Source organism: Balaenoptera musculus, chromosome 13 (genome assembly GCF_009873245.2).
Source record: "Balaenoptera musculus isolate JJ_BM4_2016_0621 chromosome 13, mBalMus1.pri.v3, whole genome shotgun sequence".
NCBI lineage: Eukaryota > Metazoa > Chordata > Mammalia > Artiodactyla > Balaenopteridae > Balaenoptera > Balaenoptera musculus.
Genome location: NC_045797.1, coordinates 58,394,255 through 58,421,692, shown reverse-complemented (window position 1 = coordinate 58,421,692; position 27,438 = coordinate 58,394,255). Strand labels below are relative to the sequence as shown.

General features: G+C 40.2%; 1 protein-coding gene across 2 annotated transcripts in view; it reads right to left on the bottom strand.

Moving 5' to 3' along the window:
- Positions 1-26,127, bottom strand: part of MAP4K3 (mitogen-activated protein kinase kinase kinase kinase 3) — a 198,008-nt gene extending 171,881 nt beyond the window's left edge. For both annotated transcript variants that reach the window (XM_036872293.1, XM_036872294.1), the window contains exon 1: positions 25,774-26,127. In XM_036872293.1, the coding sequence (XP_036728188.1) occupies positions 25,774-25,869 (96 nt within the window). In that variant the 5' untranslated portion in view covers positions 25,870-26,127. The remainder of the gene's footprint in view (positions 1-25,773) is intronic.
- Between the last annotated feature and the right edge of the window lie 1,311 nt (positions 26,128-27,438).

The following is a 27,438-nucleotide window of genomic DNA, read 5'->3' as shown; positions in this document are numbered from 1 at the left end:
CCTCTGAGCTTCTACTGTTCCTGGGACTACACTAGAAGTTGGAGATATAACAATGAAGAGGCCAGAGAAGGTCCCTGATCCCACAAAGCTTACATTCCAGTTGTGGGAAACAAACAAACAAGCAAAACAAATCAGACTGATTAGTCCTATGTAGGAGGAAAAGCAAACAAACAAAACCTGGATGATGTGACAGAGAGAGTATGACTGAGACAGGCTGATACTAAAATAAAAACAAACCAAAAAAACCCCTGGAAATACTAAGAAGGGCTTTGCTAAACAGACCCATGAATACAGGCTCAAATTTACATAATAAGTAATAGGAACAAATAGTAAGATTTAAATGCTTTATTTAAACCTCACAATAACCTTTTGAGGTAAGTACTATTTCATCATTTTCATCTAACAAATGAAACCAGGTATAGCAAAGATAAATTAAGTGTCCAAGGTCACAAAGCTAAAAAACTGGCAGAGCTTAAATTCAAATCCAACTCTCCAGTTCAAGAGGCTAACTTCCTGGGCTTCCCTGGTGGCACAGTGGTTGAGAATCTGCCTGCCAATGCAGGGGACACGGGTTCGAGCCCTGGTCTGGGAAGATCCCACATGCCGTGGAGCAACTAGGCCCGTGAGCCACAATTTACTGAGCCTGCGCGTCTGGAGCCTGTGTTCCGCAACAAGAGAGGCCGCGATAATGAGAGGCCCGCGCACCGCGATGAAGAGTGGCCCCCACTTGCTGCAACTAGAGAAAGCCCTCGCACAGAAACGAAGACCCAACACAGCCATAAATAAATAAATAAATAAACCCAAAAAAAAAAAAAGTTAAAAAAAAAAGAGGCTAACTTCCTAACTATGTGGCCATCTAACCAAGCAGTATCTACTTGTCTGATACCAAACTGCTATTCCAACAGTTTTTAAGATTTCTTGGGAGTTCCCTGGTGGCCTAGTGGTTAGGATTCAGTGCAGTCACTGCCATGGCCCAGGTTCGATCCCTGGTCAGGGAACTTGAGATCCCGCAAGTGGTGCCGCGCAGCCAAAGATTCCTGCATCTTCTCATTGTCTATCACACGTAACTAACTCCTGTCTACCTCCCTGAATTTACCAGTAGGGAGACCCAACAAAGGATTATATGGGTTTTTTCTTAGCAAAAGGAGAAACTGTATCCCGATGTTCAGTTTTACCCAGGATATAAAGGAATTCATCAAAGAGCACACAGTGGCAGTGAAAGAGCCAAGCTAATGTCCTCGGACCAGAAGATAATGAATGACAGGAACGACCAAGTTCCAACACACACTAAAGAGGACTTAGCAAGAGATGAGAAGACGACAGCCCTGAGTAGTTAAGTAACTGAACCACAATCATTTATCTAAGTATTGCGGGAGCTAGGAGCAGAACCAAGGTTCTCTTCAATGTCTCTCCACCATTATCCTCACACCTGGAGGATGGGGCCCAGATCAGGGCAGAAATCTGAAAACTCCAGAGCAGCCTGGAGGACGCACTGGGGATAGTCAGCGGTCAGATACTGGTATTGGTGATAAAAACAAGCACAACCACAAAATACATGAAACCAAAGACTAACAGCCAAAACTGGGTCATAGCCAGTAACTACAAAGACTGAGATTAACCGCGAGAATCCATTTACTGCACATGGAACAGCAAACATGGTAGATGTGCAGGTGTCAGGAACAGGGACTAAACAGAGGAGAACACAATCAGAAAAATTCATAAGAAAGGTAAGACCAGGCAGAGACAGGCACACCGTGCCACCAGACAAAGGAGTCTGCTCGCAAGTGTCTTTCCCAGAGCTACCTGGAGAGTTCTTGGATTAAGATGTCCAGGCTGCACCACACACGTGCTGACTACGAAGCTCCTGGGAAAGCCCAGCTTTGGATCACTTTGCCACTCATGGGGGCTTTAATCTCCTGCTTCTTACAGAGCACGTACAAGACTCTGATACACTTCCAAAGCACATCACTCCTTTCCCCCTCATATCAGTTTCTGCATCTTTAAATGAACAACACACACAGTTAGTCACACTTTCCCAAGGTGACCCCAAAAGAAGAGCAGCTCGAGGAGTATCTGCAAGCCGAACAACGCGACTATCACGGTCAGCATTAAAACTTTCTGTCACAGTTAAACATGATTTTGTTCCTTTCTGTCTTGATACATCTACAACAAGCAACGTGTTGCTAATCTTTATAGAAACAGACAAGTCTGGAAACCAGAAACATACCCCCCAACCTCTGCATCAGAAGCCAAAAACAAGAAGCAAAGAGAGGCACCAATCTTCTCTAAACATTAGTGGTGCCCAGATGCAGAAAAGAAAAAGAAAAAGAGAAAGCGAAAGAGAAAAAGACATAGAAAAAGAAAATCCTGCTCTTAACATTAATATCTTACCGTCAAATCCCAGTGTATGGGAATTTTAGAATTTTACATTAAAATCTTCTATTAAATAGTTTTTACATATCATTCTGGGGGAAATGAGAGGCAAGCAGTAATTCAAAATCGCTACTTACAATAATATTAGGCAAACTTTTCAGAAGAATACGTTTTCTTAAGAAAATCTGTCAGTAATGTTTTTGAGAAATTGCCCCCACTCCCCACCTTCACTGCCACCTGCTTGCAGATCTCTACTTCCTACCCTGCCTACTGTGCCTCAATTCTTTTAAGAGTATGTACCAATCTAATACTTTGAATGTTGTATGAAAACCAAATATCGTGTAAATGGTAATTCATTACATAAATGGTAATTCATTTATTCGAAATGAAACCACCAAATTCATAGAGAATCCTAACTAATGTCACCAACAATTTTGGGAAAAACTATGAAGTTCATGAGTCTATAAGCAATTCTATGAGCCAGGGGCAATGGCCCACAACTTGGGTGTGGTTCACAACCAGGTTCTCTTTTCTGTGAAATGACAGACGGTACTTGTAAAGTCCAAACTCCTTCTAGGAAGTAAGGTGCTTTTTGAAAAGATACGGTTCTCAAACAGTTCCAAATGTATGGTCGTCATTTTACAAGCATGTTGCCCACCTGAACAAGCATCAGACTTAATGATTAAAGTTTCCTTCAGATTTACTATGCTAACTGATCTGACTCTTCTTAAGCAACAGGAGAAATTTAACATGTTCCACACTAAAGAAATGGGAATTTTCAGATCCCTTCCCTTTGCATCTACTGGTAGACAAGTAGTAAACAGAGTCTAGCTTCAGCTTAATTATGACTTAGCTGAAACACATTTACAGGATTGAATGCCCTTTAAAACTAAGTGGGAGAAAAGGAGACAGCCAGTAAAGAAAGGAAAATGGAATTATGATGAAAACAAGGCAATTATGTACATTATTTCAAAGAGGACTAAACAAACTAAGCCACATTCTGATAGTTTCTAATGGCTTTTAATGTCTCTCCAATCCTTAAAAGTTAACAAAGTTAGGCAATAATAGTCACCTTTGGTGTGCCTTAACAGTACTTAATGTAAAAACAGAATTATGAATTATATAAAACATTATATAAAATATATAAATTTGGAAGAATAAATTCCATCTCTAACTTGTCTCTGATTTTAAAACTCAAATTTAAGTCAGATCGTTGTACAACTCACTGAATTGTACACTTTAAAGGGGTGAGTTGTATGGTATGTGAATTTAATCTCAATAAAGCCATTACAAAAATTTAAGTCAAAAGCTGGGGTTGGGAGAAGGGGGCGAGGGGGGTGGACGGCAGTGTCTGAAAATAAAGCTCCAGGATAACTAAGCTTTTCTATATAAGCTGACCAACGAAACCGAAAGCTAAACAGCCTCTGGTGAAATAGAACAGATTTGATGCTTCTGGTCTTTTAATAAAGAAATCCCTTCAATTGATTGGGTTCTTGACTTGATCAGTGGCCAGCTAAACGCCTTTGCTAACTGCAGTTCTGACCCACTCCTTTCCCATCTGTGCAAGGGACATATTTGAAGAGCGTGAGAACCACAAGCTTCTACTAGAAGGAAAAAATAATACTCTGGCAACAATGGTGGCAGGTTTGGGGCAGAGAAGGGGGAGCTGTCCACGTTTCACGTCTGAACGTTTTCAAAAGCGGAAACTACTTTCCTCAGAACTCAATCTCAACTAACCAGAAGATAACAAACCCTCTCCTTTAGTAAATACACAGTCCCACTGCATGGCTGCCTTTTTAAGGAAATGCACTCTTTTCTAACCACTGTCCCCTCTCATGCCCAGTGAGATACTTTGGGGTTTTTCTGATATCACTGAATCACTTCCAATCCTCCTTCCTTGGCAAAAAAAATATTATTTTTAAAAAAGTAGAAACCAACACAACAGATGTACAGCTCTGTGTTTTCACACACCTAATTTTGGCAGTGTAGCTAAGTGCACGGACTCCACAGGCAGACTGTGGGTTCAACTGCTGCTCTGCCACTTACCGGCTGGGAACTCTAGGGCAAATCACTAAAGCTCTCTGTGCCCCTCTACTCTCATCTGTAAAATAGGGATAATTAAAGATCCCACATCATAGTATGGATTAAGATTAAAACTGGTTATTATAGGTAAAAGTTCATAGAAAAATGCTTAGCACATGATATATAATAATTATTACTTCAACGAGTAAATGAGCAACTTAAAGTATGAGAACAGTTTGGTTTGAAAACTTGTAAAACAGAGTTGTGACAATTCCTCAAAAGCTGTACAGATACACTAAAATTGAACAAAAACATAAATGGATGGTGGATGGTGGGAGCCAGGTTTCTTACTATTAGAGAAGAAGGCTACAGACAGCATTGGGGAAGGCTAGAATGAACCACGTGGGACTGGATTAGATTCAAAGACATCAGTATAAATTCACCTTTAGCTTAAAATGGATACAGTTAGGGCTTCCGTGGTGGCGCAGTGGTTGAGAATCTGCCTGCCAATGCAGGGGACACGGGTTCGAGCCCTGGTCTGGGAAGATCCCACGTGCCACGGAGCAGCTAGGCCCGTGAGCCACAACTGCTGAGCCTGCGCGTCTGGAGCCTGTGCTCCGCAACAAGAGGGGCAGCGATAGTGAGAGGCCTGCGCACCGCGATGAAGAGTGGTCCCCGCTTGCCACAACTAGAGAAAGCCCTTGCACAGAAACGAAGACCCAACACAGTCAAAAATAAATAAATAAATAAAAATTAAAAAAAAAAAAGATACAACAAACTAGTAAATATAATAATACGATATTTAAAAAAAAAAAAGTGGATAGTTATATAAACACAGAAAAAACTATAGATATGTATGTATACACGAACCAGTAATACATATACTTATATACAACATATGTTATAAATATATATTATATAATACATATTTTATATATTAACTATACATTATATATAAATATATATATTTCCTAGATCCATCTACTGAGAGGGCCTAGAAGAAATGACACACCAGTAAGAACAAGCACACCCAGAGCCCAAATCTTGGTTTCTTACACTACTCTCCAATAAAAGGAACCTGGGGTCCTTGGAGAAATGGCTGATCATAAGGCTGGGGCAGGGAATATACATGATGAGCCTGAGACATCTTATACTGCCAGAGAGTAAGGAAGTGTTAAAAACAAAATGATGGGGACACATCAAAGGGACATAGGAGATAATGTGAAAGAGCTCTCAATGGCCAAGCTGGAACAACTTGAGCAATCTTGAGTATTGGATTATAACCCAGGATATAAAATAAATATTGATAAATCCATACTGATATAAAATAACTGAGGGGCAAAGATACAAATCTCCACACAGAAAAGCTCCAAGTAATTTATGTAGCTACTCCCTTTCTCAAAAAGATGAAGCTTAACTCGACACCCACTAAGTGTGGGGCTGTGTTTAGTGATTTGCTTTCAGACAGCACAACATGGAAAGGTGGGAAAAAGTAATTTTATAGTGGAGAAACCTAGAAAACATCACCACAGCCAGGTGATCAAGGTTAACATCGCCAGGGATAAGTCAAATTAATAGCGTGGATACTTCACCCTCCCCAAAATTCATACCCCAGTCTAACCATGAGAAAAACATTAGACAAACCTAAATGGAGAAACATACTACAGAATACCTGATCAGCACTCCTCAAAACTGCTAAGGTCATCACAAACAAAGTCTGTGAAACATGATGAGAAAATCTAACGTGCTATTCTGAATGGGATCCTGGCACAGAGAAGATAAGTTAGGGAAAAACCAGTGAAATCCAAATAAAAGATGGTGTTCAGTTAATAGTGATGTACCAAAGTTGGTTCCTTAGTTGTGACAAACGTACCATGGTCATGTGAGATGTTAACAAAAGGGGAGACTAGGTGAGGAGTTTACAGAAACTCTCTACTATTTTTGTGACTTTTTATAAATCTAAAAATATTCTAAAATAAGTTTTTTAAATCTCAATTATCAAAGAATTAAAAAATAAACTAAATTTTTAAAATGGTATGAGTTTAAAAAGGTGAGTTTAAACCTTGGCCAGATAAACAAAAAGGTATTTGTCTCCTAAAACAGCTGATCAAATCAGGTAAATGAATAATTTCTGCAAACAATGTTGCTAGAAAACCCAGATCCCTTTACTGCCGTATAAAGTAAAGTTGGTTTCCAGACTTTTCTAAAACCCACCAAAATAAGTTAAATTATACTTTTAAAGTACTTTGTCTGAAACATAGATTTAAATTTCACACCTTTTATATGATCACTTATTACAAAACAATATAGGTTATGTTATAGAAATGTTCTTTAAATTTTAATTCAAATACTCTAATGTGATAGAAGCAGCTAAGGAAATCTCAACACAAACAATACAAACCTTTTGTAAAAATAGCAACTCCGCCCAGTAATTAACAGTAACCTTCAATTTCGGTTTTTAAAAGAAAAGTTTGTCAAGCCTCATGTAACCACAGCTTACTGAAGAAAAAAGTCTACGTTCCAAATCAAAACATCTTATACGATTAGCAGACTCCAGTAGTGTTAGCGAATGAACATCACAGCACTAACTGGAAACATGAGACCCCAAAGAAAAATGTCAACATAATGATTATGAAATAGAAATGACAGTGACTGACTGACCTATTACTGTTCAAACTGAATGACATACAAAAAGTAAACATAACTGTGTGTGTGGCCTGTTTCTGCAAAAAGCTTTATAGTCTCTACTCAACCCTCTTTAAAGGTTTGGGGTTTGAGTTTTCATCAAAGGGAGAAAGGGTGAAGGAGCAGGGGGTGGGGATAGATGCAGCAAGAAGCAGAGAAGGGAAAGATGAGCAAGTTTTAATAATGACCATGTCCATCTGGGTTTCCTATCACTTGGTACCTTCAATGTTCTCTTCCTTCCATCAACTGTGTCACCTCCTAAGGATGACACGGAGGGAGAGAAGTGTGAATCTTCCTGTGTAGGGACAGTGGGAGATCATAAGTCACCAATTCCTGAGGCACTGAAAGGAATACAGGAACCCAAAAACCGATTTTAAGGAGGCACAGGTGTTGAAAGAAAACTCTGATAACAACAATGGTGGGTAATCTCTTACTATCTCTCCATTATTCTTAACTGTTTCAACTAGAACATATTCAGTAACTTGTAATACCAAACCTTTTCCTAAAGACCATAACTTTCACATACATGTGTACTTACAGCATAGGTCTTTCACGGCATATTTCACTCACTCACTCAAATATGACACCTCAAAAGAAAGACTGAAACCATGAATCTTGAATTCTTTGAATCCCTTAGACATTAAAGGCGAGGAGGAAGTCAGATGAGAGCTCTTCTTCGTTTGAAAACTCCAGGCAACAGATGTCCCTTCTCTTGGCTCCCATCACTGAAGAATTCTTGTTCTCATGTGCACTCTTTCCTTCTTTACCATATGTCCCCACTGGTCCCTTCAAACCTGCTAGTCTACCACTGCAGGGGGTGGGGGTAGGGATGGGGATGGGGAGGGTAATGGGACAACACCTTTCTACTTAAATATATTCTCTCAATCGATCTGTCCAAAATCTAACTCTACTCTACTCAAGTTTCCCATCTCTCCAGGCCACCTATGCCCAAAACTTCCCCTGTCATTAATCTAATTCACATCATTACCGTTCATCCTTGGATTGTTTAGGCACTGTTTACATAGGGGTATGCCTAGTACATAGTAAGTACTCCAGAAACACTATTTGCTATTATTATAATTATTGTTGTTATTAATATTCAATATTCTCCATTATTCTCCAATACAAATCATTTGATGCAGTCTGACCTGTTTCCTGCACGATCCCTTCTTACTTATTCCTCCCCCTAGCAGGTCTTCATTTTCCAATATTCACCTCAACTACAATGTCGTTCCACTTCACCAATTTAAATCTAAATCACATTTTAAAGCCCAGCTTTCATTCTGTTTCTTCTAAAAAGCCTTTTCTATTTGGCCATGGACTGCAATCATTTTCTGATCTTCTGAACGTCTATCAAGGATCACATAACTCAATACATAATCAAAGAATGCTCCAAGTTAATGCTGTAATTAAATTACTTAGTACTATGCCCATACCTAGTCTGCCACCTCCTTGAGAAGAGGGCTCACATCATCTGCATCAGCCATAGTACAGAGCTCAGCAGAGATGCTCAATAAGTACTCCTGGGGAACACACTAAGAGAAGGATATAAATGATATGGTACTAGGAGGAAGTAACAGGATCAACCTCCCCAACAAGAGACTACAGAAGATGTCACCACCTCCTCTTATCTTCTGAATCACTTGTAAACAGGATACTTTGCCAACCATTCCAACCACTCCAGAAAACAACTCTATAGACAGCAAGTACGTCCTCCTAACTAGACTCAATGGACTCCCAGTCCTTACTTCCTTTAGTTCTATGCTATATCTGACTCCAAATTACCACTCTTTAATAATCTCAAACTACCCTTGTTTGAACACAGACAGTTCCAGGGGGAAGACCATGTAAAGACACCAGGAGAAGACAGCCATTTATGAGACAAGGAGAAAGACCTCAGAAGAAACTAACCCGGCTGACACCTTGATCTCAGACTTCTAGCCTCCAGAACTAGGAACTACGAGAAAGTAAGTTTCTGTTGTTTAAGCCATCCAGTCTGTGATACTTTGTTTTGCCAGCCCAGCAAACTAACACAAGAACCCAGAAATAGACCCATACAAATACAGTCAAGTGATCTTTGACAAAGGAACAATGGCAATTAGATGGAAAAGGGATGATCTTTTCAACAAATGGTACTGGAACAACTGGATATCCACATGCAAAAAAAAAAAAAAAAAAATCTAGACACAGATCTTAACACCTCTCACAAAAATCAACTCAAATAGATCATAGATCTAAATGTCAAATGCAAAACTACAAAAGTTCTAGAAGAGAATACCTAGGTGACCTTGGTTTGGGTTTGGCAATGGGTTTTTAGATAACACCAAAGGCACGATCAATGAAGGAAATAATCAATAAGCTGGACTTCACTAAATTAAAAACTTCTGCTCTGCTAAAGACACTGTTAAGAGAATGAAAAGACAAGCCACACACAGATGGGACAAAATAACTGCAAAACACGTATCTGATACAGGACTTGTATCTAAAATATACAAAGAACCCTTAAAACTCAACTATAAGAAGACAAGCAATCCAATTTTAAAAAGGACAAAAGATCTGAACAGACAACTCACCAAATGAGATAAACAGATGACAAATAAGCACACGGAAAGATGATCAACGTCACTAGGCAACTGCAATTAAACAACAAGATAATCACTACACACCTATTAAAAATAGCCAAAATCCAAAAGACAGACAACACCAAATGCTGGCAAGGCTGTGGAGCAACAGGAACAGGATTCACTGCTGGTGGGAATGCAAAACAGTACAGCCACTCTGGAAGAAAGTTTGGCAGTTTTTTACAAAGCTAAACATAGTCTCACCACACAATCCAGCAACTGCACTCCTTGGTATTTACCCAAGAGTTGAAAAGTTATGTCCACACAAAAACCTCTGTACACAGATGCTTAAGGCAGGGAGGAAAGAACAAAGCCCCTTAAAGAGTTCAAAACCAAGAGCCTGCTACTCATTTGGGTCTGGGGTTCAAATCTGCATTACCCATGAGGTGTGGGAAATTCCAAACTGAGCCCTTAACATAAAGATTAGTCCCAGACCAATGAGACTCATGAGGTTCCTGATAGGAGTGAAAGCAAAACTCTTTTGTAAGGACACTCCCATAATTTAAGCCACAAAAGATTCTTAGAGAAATTTCAGATGAATTCAAAATTAAAATAAAAATCCACAAGTGAGAGTCAGCAAACACAACAAACCAACACACAGAAAGATTAACATCCCCCCCAATTTGAAAAGACAGAATCGTAATTTGAAAGAGAATGTTAATAACTATGTTAAAATAATCAAAGTTATAAAAAAGGGTCAAAGCTCTAAGAACAAGAAACTATGCAAAAAGAATACAGACTTGAAAAAGAAATATAATTTCTCGAAATATAATTATTAGAATTTAAAAAGCAACTGAATCTGCTATGGACTGAACTGTGTCCCCCACCTCCCCCCATTCATGTGTTGAAACCCTAATCCCAAGGTGATGGTGTTTAGAGACAGGGCCTTGGGGAGATAATTAGGTTTAGATGAGGTCATGAGGGTAGGGACCCTCATATGGCATTAGTGACCTAAAAGAAGAGACACAAGAGAGCTTCATTCCCTCTCTGCCATGTGAGCACACAGTAAGAAACCAGATGAGGGCCATCTACAAACCAGGAAGAGAGCCCTCATCAGAAACCAATCGTGCTGGCACACCTTGATCCTAGACTTCTAGTCTCCAGAACTGTGAGAAAGTAAATTTCTGTTGTTTAAGCCACCCAGTCTATGGAATTTTGTTTTGGCAGCCTGAGCTAAGACAGAATCCAGCTAACTAAAGCTTAAATAGTTTGACCATCAAAACAAGTGACAGTGATTAATTGGAACCCAATGAATAAAATAAGAATCCGTAAGTCCAAAAATAAATAAATCAAGAAGTAAAAGATCACAACAGAATGCCAACCAATAAGTATAGAAGAAATTAATGGAGTTAGAAAACCACTATTTTGCAACCATCATAGTTAATAATTCAAGTAAGACTCATCAATGGATGCTAAAACTAATGGGTGTAAGTTAGGTGAGGAAGGAGATATTATATAGTCTCAGAGTATCTCCCCACAAATTACTTATTATAATAATTACAAAAGGAAAAAAATAGCAACTTTATAGTGAAGAAGTTTGGCAGATCCAAGTTAACCAAGTGATCAAAACTAACATTAATAATGGGACATATCAGAGCTTCCCTTGTGGCGCAGTGGTTAAGAATCCGCCTGCCAATGCAGGGGACACGGGTTCGAGCCCTGGTCCGGGATGATCCCACATGCCGCGGGAGCAACTAAGCCCGTGCGCCACAACTACTGAGCCTGCGCTCTAGAGCCCGTGAGCCACAACTACTGAGCCCACCGCCACATCTACTGAAGCCCGTGCGCCTAGAGCCCGTGCTCCACAACAAGAGAAGCCACCGCAATGAGAAGCCCGTGCACCGCAACGAAGAGTAGCCCCCGCTCGCCACAACTAGAGAAAGCCCGTGCGCAGCAATGAAGACTCAACGCAGCCAAAAATAAAATAAATAAATAAATTTTAAAAAAAGTTGGTGGTGGTAAGAATGATATTTAAAAAAATAATAATAATAATGGGACATATCAACATCATGTGCCTCCTGATATGATTCACTGAGTACACATCATCACTTACATGCTTTTCTGCCCAAAATGTGTCACCTGGATTTAACCAAAAGGAAACACCAGACACTCTGAAAATGAAGGACATTCTACAAAATAAATGACACATACTCTTCAGAAATATCAGTGTCTAGAAAAACAAAGACAGGCTAAAAAACTATTCTAGATGAAAAGAGATTGAAAACTAAAAGCAATCTATGATCCTGGATTAGTTTCTGAACTAGGAGGAAAAAATGCTCTTATGGACATTATTAAGACCATTGATAGAAATCTGAATAAGGTCTATAGATCAGATAATAGTATTATATTAATGTTAAAAGTCTCTGACTTTGATAACTGTACTGTGGTTTTATTTAAGTGAAATTATTTATTTTCAGAAATATACATTGAGTTGTGTATGGGTAAAGGAGCACGATGTCTGTAATTTACTCTCAAATGGTTCAAAGAAAAACAATATGTGTGTAGATATATATATATAGAGAGAGAGAGAGAGAAGAAAAAAATGATAAAGCAAATGCGGCAAAGTGTTAACCACTGGATTTGGAAAAGGGTATATAAGAGTTCTTTATATTATTCTTCTATTTTTTTTAAAGTCACAGATATTTTGAATAGCAGATGAGACATAGATACAATTGAAGATACTGAAGATATGAACCATAATACAAGACAGAATACAGAGCTGAAAAAATCATGACATTATGAGACATGAAGAAATAGAAGGAAAAGTATACAATAGGAGTTCTAAAGAAAGAACAACAGAGAGATAGGAAAGAAATAATAGTCAAAGACACGCCAGCTTACAATTTTCCAGGACTGATGAAACAAGTTACTCTTTAAAGAAAAACAACAAATATTTTTATTTAAATCCTTATCTAGAAACATCAATGTAAAACTGAAGGACACCAGAGTCAAAGAAAAAAATTCTTAAAAGACAATTAGAAAGAAAACACTGATTAGCTACCTACAAGGAACAACAATTAAATTGACAACAGACTATCTTCAAAGAATATAACATTAACAACAGAATATCTTCAAAGTTCTGAGAGAAAATAACTGTCAACTTAGTTACACTACACTAAATTATGATTTAAAGACAAAAGAGACATTTTTGAAAAAAAGAGACTGAGTTTACCTTTACACAGTCGAAAGGAGGGAGGGAGGGAGGAAGAACCTTACCAAATAATGCTCACCAGGAAGAAGAAAACTGAAGCCAGAATGACGGAGCAAGATGCCAAGAAACAATGGTGAGCAAAGAAATTGAAAACACATATGGGTGGCCGTAAAACAGCACTGTATGTATAAAACAATGATAATAAACACTCATCTGGGAGACAAGAAAGCAATATAGAACCAAAATAACAGACAACAACACAAAATAGGAAGGTGGTAACTGAACTGAATCATTCCCAAGTCCATGTACTGACCAGAAAGGGAACAGAGAGAGATGTATTAGCTTATTATGCATATTGAAATTTGACACCAAAAGTATAAAAATAAAATGCATAACTTTTAACCCAACAGAGGGGAAAGGGGGGAAATAAAACTTACTGATACCATCCAAATAGTGACACAAGAAGATCAGAAAGACAAGAGTGGCCCTAATGAATTTGGAAAATATTATACTGTAAATCAAATGAGTTGCACGTTCTCCAAGCATTTGTTTGTCTGTATCTTGGATATTTGAAACATTATCTGTCACATCTCAAAAATGTGGACCCTTGCTTTAGTCAGAATGTCTGTTATCTCCTTGCCCATTTCTGTCCCACAGCTGTATTTTTATCCATATCTACTCTTTTGGAATGGCTTCCCTCACAAATGAAAGGTTCTCTATAAATGAAAGGTTCTCTACAACTGAAAACCCAATTATTTCTTTGATTCCCAGATCAGATTCACTCTTCCAGAAAATCTTTATCAAATTAACACCAACTCACCTTTCCGTTAAATTGAATTTCTGTAGTATTTAAAACATGTGATTGCTCTTTTAATTGTTAAAATACTGCCTTATAAATGTTCTTTAGATGTTCCATTTAGGCATATTTTGTTTCCTCAAATCAGATCATAAGCTCCTCAAGATAAGAAAGAAATTCTTTAGGATCTCCTAAACAATCAAGCACAATGTTGTTTATTTTTCACTTAAGGACGAAGAAAACTTTATTTTCCTTTAATAAGCACAAAAAATATTAAATTTGCAAAATATGTACCAATAAACAGATACATCTCATACATAAAAACAAATCAGGTTCTAAGGACTTTGTTTTAATCTTTGGACAATATAGATGAAGTGGATAGCTTTTTAAATAGTCATTTCCCCTGTTTTCATGTTGCCAACTTTAAAAAGAGTCCATATGCTCAGGGCTAAAAATGTTCAAGGTTAAATCAAAGGAAGTCAGACACCACTAGTACAATGAAGATTTTAATAAAAACTGAAAATGTGCCTCACATTACAATTACCGTACCGCTTTGAAGAAGTATTACATAATAGTTATCTTTTACTACAATATTAGTAGAAAAGGCGAAGGATGAAATTTATAAATTAAAAAGAAAAAAAGGCACATTAATAAGTTAAAGGAGAGCTAAATAAATGGAGAGAGATACTGTATTCACAGATCAAAGGACTCAATACTGTTAATATCTCAATTTTCCACAAATTGAGCTACAGATCCCACATAATCCCAATAAAATCCCAGTAGGTTATATACATGATAAAATGTCACAAAATTATGCACACAGGCATGAAAAAAATGAGTGCATGCAAAAAATGATGAAATCTGACTAAGGTCTAGTTAATTGCATTGTGTCAATCAACCTCCAGGTTTTGATAATGCACTATAGTTAGGCAAAAATATCACCACTGGGGGAAGCTGGGTGTTGGGTCCATGTGACCTCTTTGTACTTTTTTTGCAACTTCCTATGAGTTTTTAATTACTTTAAAATAAAAAGTAAAATCTTGGAAGGCTTTTTCATGTAACTGAAATGCTGATTCTAAAATGTGTATGGTAAAAATAAAGGACCTAGAACAGATAAAACAATTTTGAAAAAGCAGAATAAAGTTGTAGGACTCACTACCTGATTTCAAGGCTTGCTTTCTATGAAGCTGCAGTAATCAAGACTGAGGTACTGCTGAAAATATAGCCAAACAGCTCAACAGGACAAGACAGAGTGCAGTATACCTACACATGTACTGTCAACTGATTTTTGTCAAAGGTGCCAAGGTAATCCATTTGTGATTCATTTATATCACGTTCTAGAACAGCTTTTATAGTGATAGAAATCAGAACAGTGATTGCAATGGCTGGGGGGAAGACGGTGGACAGCATGACTGGGAAGGGACATAAAAGAACTTTCTGAGGTTAAGGAAATGTTCTACCTTAATAAAGGCATGGGTTGCACAGCTGTATATATGTCAGACTGAAAGATTTAAGATCTGTGCATTCACTCTAAGTAAGCCATAATTTAATTTTAAAAATATGCAACAACATACAAGTTTTCTAAAATATCTGTCTACAAAGAAACATCAAAATACTAAGAGTATCCACCTCTTGGGAGTAAGATTACTCATCATTTTGTTTTCTTATAGTTTTCTTATTGTCTATTTTTTCTTTTAAAAATGTACACGTTATAATCAGAATACAAAACACTTGTCAAATTTATGCCAGAATAAAAATAGCTAGCTTATATTTTACTGTTCCGTTCACTACTCCCCTATACCAATTACCCTCCCAATCTGTAGCATTTTTCTTCAATAGGAGGACATGTTTTGCACGTCCTCCTGGTAATCCCTCAGTAAGAGCTGGGAGAAAGGTTCTGGCTCTTATCAGCCTCTATTAGTCTAAAGACACTGCTAAAGAATTGTTATTCTCCACAGAAAAATGAAGGGAAGTAATTATTACTACTGTTTCTTTAGAGTAACCACAGTAAGAAAATAATGAAAAAAGAAAAAAACCTCACAGATACCTATTTTCTAACAGAAATTCCAAACTCTGTCAGAGCTCCCCCTTCTCAACTTTACTGTCTTTGTAACTGATGCCATTCTCCCACTATTAACTGATTTAAACAAGTATTTATAAAGCACCAACTACGTGCTCTTCAATCAGGCTTAAAATTGTTAAGTCCTCTCTGAATCATCTCTCTCCATCCCTGTATTTCTCCACAAAGCCCTGTCGAATTTCTCTCCAAGATGCTTCTCACCTATCTGTTCTTCCTTTCTGTTCTTCACTACTGTTTGCCTTGTCTGATCCATCACCACTCACCTTACCCTCAGCTTACGCCACATAATCTTCTAGCACAGTTCTGTGGAGGAGAACTGTGGAGGTCCCTGGGATTCCTTTCTGAGGGTCTGAAAAGTCAAAACTATTTTCATAATAATACTGAAATGTTATTGGCCCCCTTTCACTGTGTTGACATTTGTACTAATAATACAAAAGCAACGGTGGTAAAACTGCTGGTGCCTTAGCACAAATCAAGGCAGCAGACCCACAATGTATAGCAGTCAAGTGTATCCTTCACTGCCATGCACTCGCTGGGGAAAAAAAAAAAAAGCCAGCTTCACTTAAGAATGCCCTTATTGAAGCATAAACATGATTAATTTTATTAAATCTTGACCCTTACTTATCATTTTAATATTCTATTTGATGAAATGCATAAACACTTCTGCATACCAAGTACACTGGTTTATCTCAAGGAACAGCACTGGTGATTGAGTTGCAAACCGAAGAAGCCACTTTTTCCACAGAACACTGTTTTTACTTGAGAGAACAGCTGACAAACCATGATTATTCATGTTTAGGTATCTGACATTTTCTTGAAAATAAACTAAATGAACCTGTCAGTTCAATGAAAAACGACAGTATTTGCTGCATGTGATGCATTTAGCACTTTCAAAGAGAAATTTGAATCTTGGAAAACTTTTATCTACCATCAATACTTTAAGACTTTTCCGATGAGATGAGTGATGATTTATGATATTGTGTAATGAAACATGGCAACTTTGGGAAGATCTGGATAACATCATGAATCCATATTTCCTAAATAACCAATGCATGATGTTAAAAAAATCATACGTGGGTAAAAATGATCCATTTTAAGTCAGAGACCAATAATAAGTGTTTTACCATAATGGTAGGTCTTGGATTCTACATTGCAACTAACTTTTAATTGTCAAGTTGTGTAGAATGTATAAGAGGAAAATACCCACAATTACCTGAAAAGGCTATTAAAATATTCTCCTTTTCCAAATAAATACATGTGAGAGACCAGATTTTCTTCACATGTCAACCAAAACAAAATATCCCAATAGGATGAATGAAGACACACATCTGACAAACAGCTGTCTTCTATTTAACCAAATATTAAAGAGATTTGCAAAATGTACAACAATTCCACTCCCTTCACTCAATTTTTGTTTGGAAAATAGTTATTTTTCATGAAAATGTCATTTATGTTAACATGTAATAGGTTTATTATTCTTTTTAATAAATTAATATTTTAAAAAATTTCTCAGGTATAATTGCTAATATAGTCAATAGCAATAGATATAATTAACATAAACAACTTTGGTGTTCTCAATAATTTTTAAGAGTACAAAAGGATTCTGAAACAGACTCTATTTAACAGATATTTCTGTCCTTCCTCTCTGATCCACTCTCATTACGATTGCCAGAATAATCCTGGGCACTTTCAACATTATTACTTCTCGTACAAAAGCCTTAGTGTTCCCAACATCCTGTCACTTCCTATCTACACAATTTTACCTGGCTTTCAAGAACTTTATAAATTGGCCCTGACTTATCTAGCAAATTTTACTTCTCCATGCTCCCCAACACAAGTCTTCCATGCTACTTAATCCTCCCTTTCGGTCTCCAACCCTTTACTCCTGTGGTTACGCTCACCTGGAAAGTACCCCCAGCCCCTATTCCCTCCTCTGCTTTCCTCCTCTCTCCCTGCCTCCTCCAATCTAAACTTTCTCATCGTAAGGGCCCAGAGAGCAAAAAGGACAATGCCTTGAACGTCAGGCTTAAACTACCAATGGAGTATAATCTTTAAAAATTTTGAATCACTATATTGTATACCTGTAACTTATATAATATTGTACAGAAACTATACTTCAATTTAAAAAAAAAAAGGTGTGTACTTTAGTTTATAGGCAATGCAGAGAAGATTCTTGGAGCAGAAGGTGGATGATTTACGCAGAAAGAATTTTCTTACCATCTCAAGCTTCTAAGAAGAGTTTAAACAAACTAAAGAAAGTCTTCTTTGGACATACCTAAATTTACAGTCAAATCTAAGATTTTTCCAATAGACTTTAAGGACTAAGGGAGGTGATACACTGTCACATTAAGAATCCAAACCTAAAATCTCAGGTCAAGGCAGCTGGAACTCTGAAACATGGCATCTTCCAGAACCAAAAAAACTGTAAAAAACAAAAGTAGAAAACAAACATGATTTCATCTCTCAAATCTAAGGCCTTTTGGTATTGGTGAACAAAGTCCCCTTCCTGATTAGAAGTCCAATTTAATCATATTTTCAAAAAACAAAAACCAGTATGTAATAGCTACATATATTCACTAGTCACTAAATGTCTTTACTTTAAAATGACAGAGTATTCTCATATGCATATAAGTTATGAACATTGCTTATTATGCAGAAGATACATTAAACCTACTGATTTAGTTTAGGCCTAATAATAAACCACAATGTTTAATTCATTCTATACCCACTATGGCCAGAGATCTAGGTCAAGCCCAATGTCATCTCCACTTTAAAACCTGCTATGATTTCTCCCAACCAGAAATAATGATCTCCTTCCTCTAAACTTAGGTAGTAGCACATGGTTTGTTCCTCTCATGCCAGTTCATTCATTCATTCCACAAATATTTACTTAGAGTCTAAATACATGTTAGGCACTTTTCTAGGTTCTGGGGATACAGCCATGAACAAAACAAAACCACCAGCTTCCTGGACTTACACTTTAGTGGGGGAAGAAAGGCAATAAACAAATAAATGTAAGGTGATACATGCCACAGTGAAAATTAGGGAGAGTAAGAGGCAAAGCTGAATTTTTTATAAAGCTAATAAAACTTACAGTTCAGGCCTCCTCACTTCCCCGGGCCTCTATGAGTGCTGAGCGTTACTGGGACACGTAGAATGTTGTTGGTGGGGAAGAGAAGCCCGGTGGCTATCAGGAAGCACTACTGCATGATAGCATTTTTGATTAAATGCCTAAAGAGACCTCAGAAGAAAGGGACCTGACTCTAAGGTTACAGCATTTTGTTGGGACATCTTTTCTAACTCTAAATAATTATTCACTTTCACACCAAACTTTTTATTCTAATTTATTTGTTTTCTCAACAAGGGTACCCAAATTACTGTATAAAGTTCAGGGCCTACAAAATCTGGATCCGTCCCTGGTAAAGACAGAAGTGGGGAGGAGCTGTTTTCTATAGGATGGTAAGGAACGGGCACATTAAAAGGTGACATTTGAGCTGAGACCTGAGGGAGATGAAGAAACAAACCATACAGATACTGGGTCGGGGCAGGTTCAAGCACAGACAGCAAGTGTAAAACCACTGAGGCAGCAGCATGAGGAGCAGAGCAGGTTAGGAAGACAGGAGCAGGAGAAATACATAATAATAAACAGTATTACTGACAATTAACAATTACTGAGTATTATGTGACAGGCACTGTCCCAAATACTTTTCTTTTTTTTCTTTTTATCTTTATTTATTTATTTATTTTGGCTGTGCCAGGTCTTAGTTGCGGCACGCGGGCTTCTTAGTTGCAGCATGCAGACTCTTTAGTTGCAGTGCGCACGCAGGATGTAGTTCTTCGACCAGGGATCGAACCCAGGCCCCCTGCATTGGGAGTGCGGAGTCTTACCCACTGGACCACCAGGGAAGTCCCCCAAGTACTTTTCTAAGCATCTCCATTTTACAACTGAGGAAACTGAGGCACAGAGAGAAGGATGAGGTAATTGGCTAGTGGGTGGTGAAACTAGGCAGTCTGCCTCCAGAACCTGCTCTTAAATCACTGTGCTGAATATACACTACCAAACGTAAAATAGAGAGCTACTGGGACGCAGCCGCATAGCACAGGAAGATCAGCTCAGTGCTTTGTGACCACCTTAGAGCAGTGGGATAGGGAGGGTGGGAGGGAGACTCAAGAGGGAGGAGACATGGGGATATATGTATATGTATACCTGATTCACTTTGTTATAAAGCAGAAACTAACACACCATTGTAAAGCAATTATACTGCAATAAAGATGTTAAAAAAAATCACTATGCTGTGCTACAGAGAGGTCGGTTGTCTAGATTATGGAGTGTCAAGACAATCTCTCAGCCAGTTAGAGATTTAATGTGCTAGAAAAGAGGAAATCAACACGGTTTTGATCTCAAACTATGATAGCTAAAAGTAGGTTCACAATTTATGTCCCTGTAAATAAAGTACCAAGTCTTGTCATTTTTCCTACTCCACACACAGTCCCTAGGACCTTTCCTTTCATATTACAGCTATTCAGTGTAGGATGAATGTTAAATGGACTCTCATGAGAGAATAACTATTCATTCTCAATACAAAATAATTAGATGTTGTTTCACAAGTAAATATACATACAAATCAAATCTTGGAGGTAAGTACCTCCTTTAGGGAATCAGATCCATATCAAAGTCAGGTAAGCTGTTTGTTTGTATCTACAGAAATTATCCCACAATCTGTTCCACTGTCATTTTCCACCTCAAATAACTACTGATACGAGGAAACTCTACCTTAATTTACCTTAAATACTCAAACAATCATTCTGAAGTTTAGGACCACTTCCTCTGATCCCTCTAGACTTTGTCCTCCATGAAAGTAAAAACGGGCATAATCCGGATACACATGTTTTATTTTCCTTCAGCTGTTCTTTTCTAAATGCTTAAGGTCTTCATGTCCCTCACAAGAGGCGAGGTTTCAGAACTGAGTTTTCCAGAAAAGTTCTTATAAATCCTGACTATAATGAAAGAATTAGTGTTTGATGATATTAATCAGAATACCATGAAAGACGCAGAGTTACAAACAAGTCAACACATAATTCACTAAATACTTGAACATACAAATTAATTTCCTGATTTCACTGTCCAACCTTCAATTTTTCTCCTGTCAGCTTTCAGAGTCTCTCCTTACATAGTTCACCATGTGAATGCTACCTTGGAGCTTAGCCACATTATAGCCTCTGCTTCAGAGGGAATGGCTTCCAAACACACACAGATAAAATCAATATCAACATTTCCAAAGCATCTTCTACAAGACACCAGTTCTAAGGACAAGCACTCAGTATTACAGAGAAGAATCCCATCGTCAAGTAACTTTGGAGTTTGCTGGGTTAAGCAAAGTTTACCAGGTTTCTTTACCATAGGACTTCTCGGTCTCTGATACACTCATAGTACTGCTTTCCCTGGAGCACCCTGGTCACAGTTTTTTGTTTGTTTGTTTGTTTGCCTGCATCCCACAGCATGCAGGATCTTTTTAGTTCCCCGACCAGGGATCGAACCCGCGCCCCCTGCAGTGGAAGTGCAGAGTCCTAACCACTGGACTGCCAGGGAAGTTCCCTGGTCACAGTTTGGAAAATGCTTATGAAGTCCACTCTGGAAGTAGAAGATGATTCCAAGGCTTCAAGCCTTAGCAAACTGACACTACTGGGGCTTTTGACATTGTCTCCATTTGTCAGCTGGAGATAATGGGCTAGAACTCAGAAGGCACAAGCTGGAGGCATCTGGGAGTCGTTCACAGGGACAAGGCTAACGCCACAAGACCAGATGAGATATTCCCTGAGAAACACATGAAGACCAGTACTTCAAAACAACCCTGCTTTACCCTATCTCTAGCTTTAGTATCGTCTCTCTAGCAATAAATATAGAAAAACATCTGGAAATGAAGACTCTAAGGGTAGGAATAATACAAATTAAACTGGATAACTGCCTGAGAGAAAATAGCATAATGCATGTGAAAATCATACTAATATTGATAAATGTTGATAATGTGATATGGTATACAAAGACCTAACTTCTCCAAGTAATCGCTTTCAAGTGACAAACCTATAGATCATTCATTCTCTTCTTTTTTGGGATCATGGAACTCTTTGAGAATGTAATGAATACCAAAAGCCATCTCTCCAGAAAAACACACACACATACAACATTAAGCCTATAAATTTCCAAGGGTTTCATGGGCCCCCTGAGGCTCAACCACAGAGCCCTTTCTAGCTGTCAACTCCCAAGTCCCTAAGTAACTCCTGCTACAGATAGTTCATCTGACAGATAAAGCCCAGAGTTACAGGACATTTAAAAGTACGTAAGACTTTTCTTTTCAAACTATATTTTCATGTACTTTAAGACAGTGCAGAGGAAATGTATATTTGCATTTTTTTGGCCTCAAAAAAATTAAAACGTATTTGTTGAGTGAAACAAGTCAACACCATAAACAGAAGGGCATATGATGGTAATAATACCTTCACAACAAAACAGCTCTGAGAGGCTAAGTGATTTTATAAGGCCAAAGAGCTAATAAATTCTAGATCTTCCACATCCTAGCTCAATACTTTTTAACTAAACCATGCCACCTTAAATATAATAAGCATATTATTACACTGCATAGGATATAGTTTTCAAAATAAAAATCCCTTAAAACACCAACCTTCTAAGAATGACTATAAATAATTAGGCCTCTAACTTATTTACTTCATCGGATCATTCCATTTTTAGCACCTAAATACTGACAAATTAAGGAGCAAATTATATATACTGGCTTTTGAAAAAAATTCTTTAAGGCACTCCTCTCTAATCAACACCATTTGTATAAATAATGAAAATCGAAAACAGCAAACTACAAAAAAATCTGTTATCTTTATAGCATGAACATGACTATGTACAGACAAAAATACAAATAGTTTAAGCTTTGGGTCATTCAGCAAACGGGATATGACGCCAAAAACCACACAGAGTTTCTCTGCTTTGGGCCCCTGATATTAGAAGAGTCTGGCAGGCAGGGATCAAGCATCTATTATCTGATGTCCACTTGGCAGACTCTACAAAAACAGTGAGGCCTGGCTGCACAGCAGGAGTTAGGTATTCTAACTACTACTTAAAGATCCACTCTAACTCAGAGTGTGGCTGCAACTAACCTGCTAAACTAAGTGTGTGCCTCCGTTTCCCCACTGGAAATTCGATAATACATTATCTGCCCATATGCTGGTTAAGGACACAGTAGCTAGAGCAAACTGGCTCACATTTTGGCTTTGCCACCTATGAACCTTGGCAAGTTACTGTAACTTCCCTGTGCCTTAGTTTCTTCTGATGCAAAATGGACTTAATAACAGCATATATTTCACTGGGCTGTTGTAAGGATTGAGGTAATACATGGAGAAGTCTTCGATCAGTGCCTGGCAAGTAATAAGCACTCTATAAATGTTAGTTTCCATTATCATTATTTTAAACAGATGACAAGATTAATCAACTTATACCTGCACTGCACTTAGATGTCCTTAGGAAATTACAGGCCTTAATTTTTTTACGTTTTAATCATGTGGCTTAACTACCAGCTGTTTTTTCTAAATATGGTAAATACATGGCCAATTATTCTTGTAAAGAACTGAAAAAGAACTTACTGTCTACACTGCCACCTAAGTCTGACACATTAGCAAAGTTTCAGTTAACTTTTCATCTCAATATAACCAGACTCCCTTTTTTTAAAATTTATTTATTTATTATTATTATTATTTTTTTGGCTGTGTTGGGTCTTCGTTGGTGTGCGCAGGCTTTCTCTAGTTGTGGCGAGCGGAGGCTACTCTTTGTTGCAGTGTGCAGGCTTCTCATTGCGGTGGCTTCTCTTGTTGAGGAACACGGGCTCTAGGCATGCAGGCTCAGTAGCTGTGGCACGTGGGCTCAGTAGTTGTGGCTCGTGGGTTCTAGAGTGCAGGCTTAGTAGTTGTGGTGCACGGGCTTAGTTGCTCCCTGGCATGTGGGATCTTCCCAGACCAGGGCTCGAACCTGTGTCCCCTGCACTGGCAGGCTGATTCTTAACCATTGTGCCATCAGGGGAGCCCTAATCAGACTCGCTTAACCAACTCTAAGCTACCTGGATTCACTCACTTCACCTTTCACGATCACTACAAATTCCCAATTCCAAGCACAATACCGTAATGGTTATGCTTACAATGGCCTCCTAACTGCTCTTTACCTCTGCCCCCCATCTCCACTCCCCACACTGCAGTAGGTAAAGCTTGTAAAAATCCAAGTCTAATTTCACTCTCCTACTTGAAACCCTGCAATGGCTCTTTATTGTCCTAAAGAGAAGTCCCACCTCCTTACAAGACCAAAGAGGCCCGCATGATCTAGGGTCATCCTCCCTCTCTGGCTACTGAGGCCACATAGGCCTTCTTTCAAATCCTCACCCTGTTCCTTGGGGCCTCCAAGCCTGCACAGATCATGCTTCCTCTATCTGGCATAATTCCCTCTCCCCAGTGCCTCTGACTCCCCAGAGGAAATGAAGTCCTCCTGTTATACACTCTCCTAACCCTAATCCTAATCCTCTCTTCTCTGCAGCACGAAAGAAAACTTAATAATTATTTAAATGGTTGTTTAATGTTGTTCTTGTCCAAAAAATATAAACAAGTAAGACTTGGGAACATGTCTCTCTTTTAGCGCTACAACCCAAGTGCTTAGATAGATGCACAGTACCTTATACACAGTAGGTGTGTCACATAGGTGACAACATAGACACCTGTGTTGTCTATGGAGAAAAGTGGTGATATAACTGATGATGGAAAGCAAATCATCCACAAGACTAATGCAGAATACTGGCTGCACTGTATTAAATATCTAAGTTACCATATGCATTACAAGTGAAGTAAAAGTAAAAACCTACTGCTTAAAGGTGGGCAAAATAAAGTTAAGGCTCAACTTTCCAAAGTAAAGTTAAGTTTCTTTGTGCATCCTCAGGTGTTATGTGAAACAGGCGGAGCTCCACTTCAGTTACCAGTAAGAAGATACACAACCAAATCAAGACTGCTGCCACATTTGGCACAAGCCTGCTCTTCTTGGCAGTCTCTGTGAGGCCAAGAGTTGAGCTGGCCAGAGAAGCATGATTTATCTGCCACATTTAGAAGTGGTCCCTCTACAACAGGAATGCTGTGCTACTAATGGGCTTTGAATTCTAACGTTGCCAAACCAGTACCTTTCCTAAGTATTCAATTCACTTATAAAAAAAAAAAAAGCTGAATCCTATGTGTCACTGACAAAAACAAGTTTAATAAGGCATCAACAGTCCAATTCGAGTTGGAGAAAAAGTTGCTCTTTCGAAAGAAAAAAAGAAGGAAAGGGAGGGGAGGGAGGGAAAGAAAGAAAGAATGAAAAAAAGAAAGAAAGAGAAAGAAAGGGAGAGAGGGAGAGAGAAAGGGAGGAAGGGAGGAAGGGAGGAAAGAAGAAAGAAGTCATGCTAACCAGATCTCTTTTACAAAAGAAAGTCATTACTTGGAAAATTAAAAGAAACTGGTATGCGGATGCTAAGGGGCTAAAGGTTGAGGGGCTGTCGATGGACGCTGCCCAGTGAAATGACTATCGCCGGGCCTGGTGGGCAGCAGTTGCCAACCCACCGCGGACAATCCCAGGTCCGTGGAGAGCATGCAGGTTTGACATAAGCCAAATCCCTGCCGTCCGGCTCGTCGCACTGACCCTGCCAATGCAACAAACGCGCAGACCCTCTCCGCGCGGAGAGGAGCAGAGTGGCCGCCGCCGTTCAGCGCTTCCCGGGAAATGCGCGTCCGGGGGAGGCTCAGGTAAGGACCCGGGGGTCTCGGGGTTAAACGTTTGGCCCTTTGTTCTCTGCACGGTCGCGGAGCCCTGGGCACCCGCCGCTCCTCCTCGCCCACCGCTCCCGGGCGCCAGCGTCTCCCGCCGACAGGCAGCGCGGACTCGGGCGCTCCGACTCGCCGGCGCCCTCCGCCCTCCCCGCGGCGGGTCAGCGCCCCACGGCCTCAGCGGCGCGCGGCCCCTCGCCCTCACCTTGTAGACGTCGCCGTAGGTGCCGCTGCCGATGCGCTGAATCAGCTCGAAGTCCTCCTGAGGGTTCCGGCGGGACAGATCGAAGCAGGGGTTCATGGCGGGCCCCGGGTGCCCCCCGCCTCCCTCCCGGGCAGGGGAGGGGGGGCGCTCAGGGGGCCACACGGAGAGTGGGACCCGCGGCGGGCCCCCTGCTCCCCCGGCGGTCACAATCGCCCGGCTCCACGCTGCGGCCGCCGCCGCGGACGACGACGACCGGCCTAACCGTCCCCGCCCCCCGCAGCCCGCCGCGGCGCCGAACCCGGGTCACACCCACACGGAGCCGAGGACGCTCGCAGCCCCTCGCTCGGGGTGAAACTCCAACATGGCTTCCGCCTTCGCCGCTCCTCCCCCTCCCCTTACTCCGGCTCCTCCACCCTCCTCCCCTTTCCCGGCTCCCGCCCGACTGCGCAGCCGCGAGCCCGGAGGGAGCGCTCCCCGGCCCTGCGCGCGGTCCCCCCCCCGTGCGCGCTCCGGTTCTGCGCGCTTGCCTGGCGAGGCCCGGCCCCTGGGCCCTACTCGGCCAAAACGACCGCGGCTTCCCCGCGCGGGCGACCCGCGCGCGACCGCCACTGTGCTGTGCCAGAAAAGGCTCGCCTGCCCCCGGGACCGCGGAGGGGGGGCAGGCAGAAAGGAGCTCCTATTCGCTTCTCATTTCCCCAGCGACAAAGTCTGACGTCGCCGCATCAGGTCCCCATCCTAAGCAGGTAGTATAGTTTTAATTTGCAAGACGGCCCGTGTCCCGAACTTTTGTTTTAGAAGCAACTGTACATAGGACACAGCCGAGTCCCACAGACTTTCTGGGATTGCGGGGAAGGGGTTGTTGTCCTGAGGAAATCCCCTGACAAAAGTGAGCCTGTGCTTGCTGTGACCCCTGACACTCGGGCCCTTGGAGTTGACCTGCCAGGGTGCAAAAAAGGACAGGTCAGGAGGGCGGCCAGGGAGGCGTGTGGAGTGGGTAGGCCGTGGGAAGCTCTGGAGGAAAAACACGCCAAACGGCCGCCAGCCCTTCCGCGTGGAGGGCGTGGGAGGCAGCCAGAGGCCAGAACTAAAGCAGTGCTTGCCCTTCACCAGAGGCGTCTGGATTATCAAAGAAGGGGGAGGGGACCAGCAAGCTGTCTAGCAACCTTGCAAAAGAGAGGTGGGGTGGGGGTGAAGGGTGAAGCGTGGACGAGATCCATTTTCATACCTGAAATGTCAACCCGTGATGGTCCGCAAGCTCTACAGCTTAACTACCCAAAGCCCCACCCTGCCTCAGACCCAGATTGCAAGCCTTGCATCCCGTGTATGTGGACACCAGCTTCAACTCTTATTATCTGTCCAAGAAAGCCTGTGGGTATGAAGGGCTAATTTTCTGTTCTCAATAAACTGCCCACTGGGCATTTCGAAAAGCTTTAATCAAGTAAGTAGGTGATGGCCACTTCAGCAATACCGCTTTGGAGTTTTGCTTCAGAAGCTGTTTCCTAATACCCTTAGGCACCACACCTTCTGACCGTTAATATTCCCTAAGGCCTCGTGGCTCCCCGAAAAACTAGGTCTTATCAAACTTGTTAAATATAAAATAAGTGTAATCAAATAATAGTCAAGCGAACTATTTACAGTTAACTGCCTCGTACATTTTTATCTTTT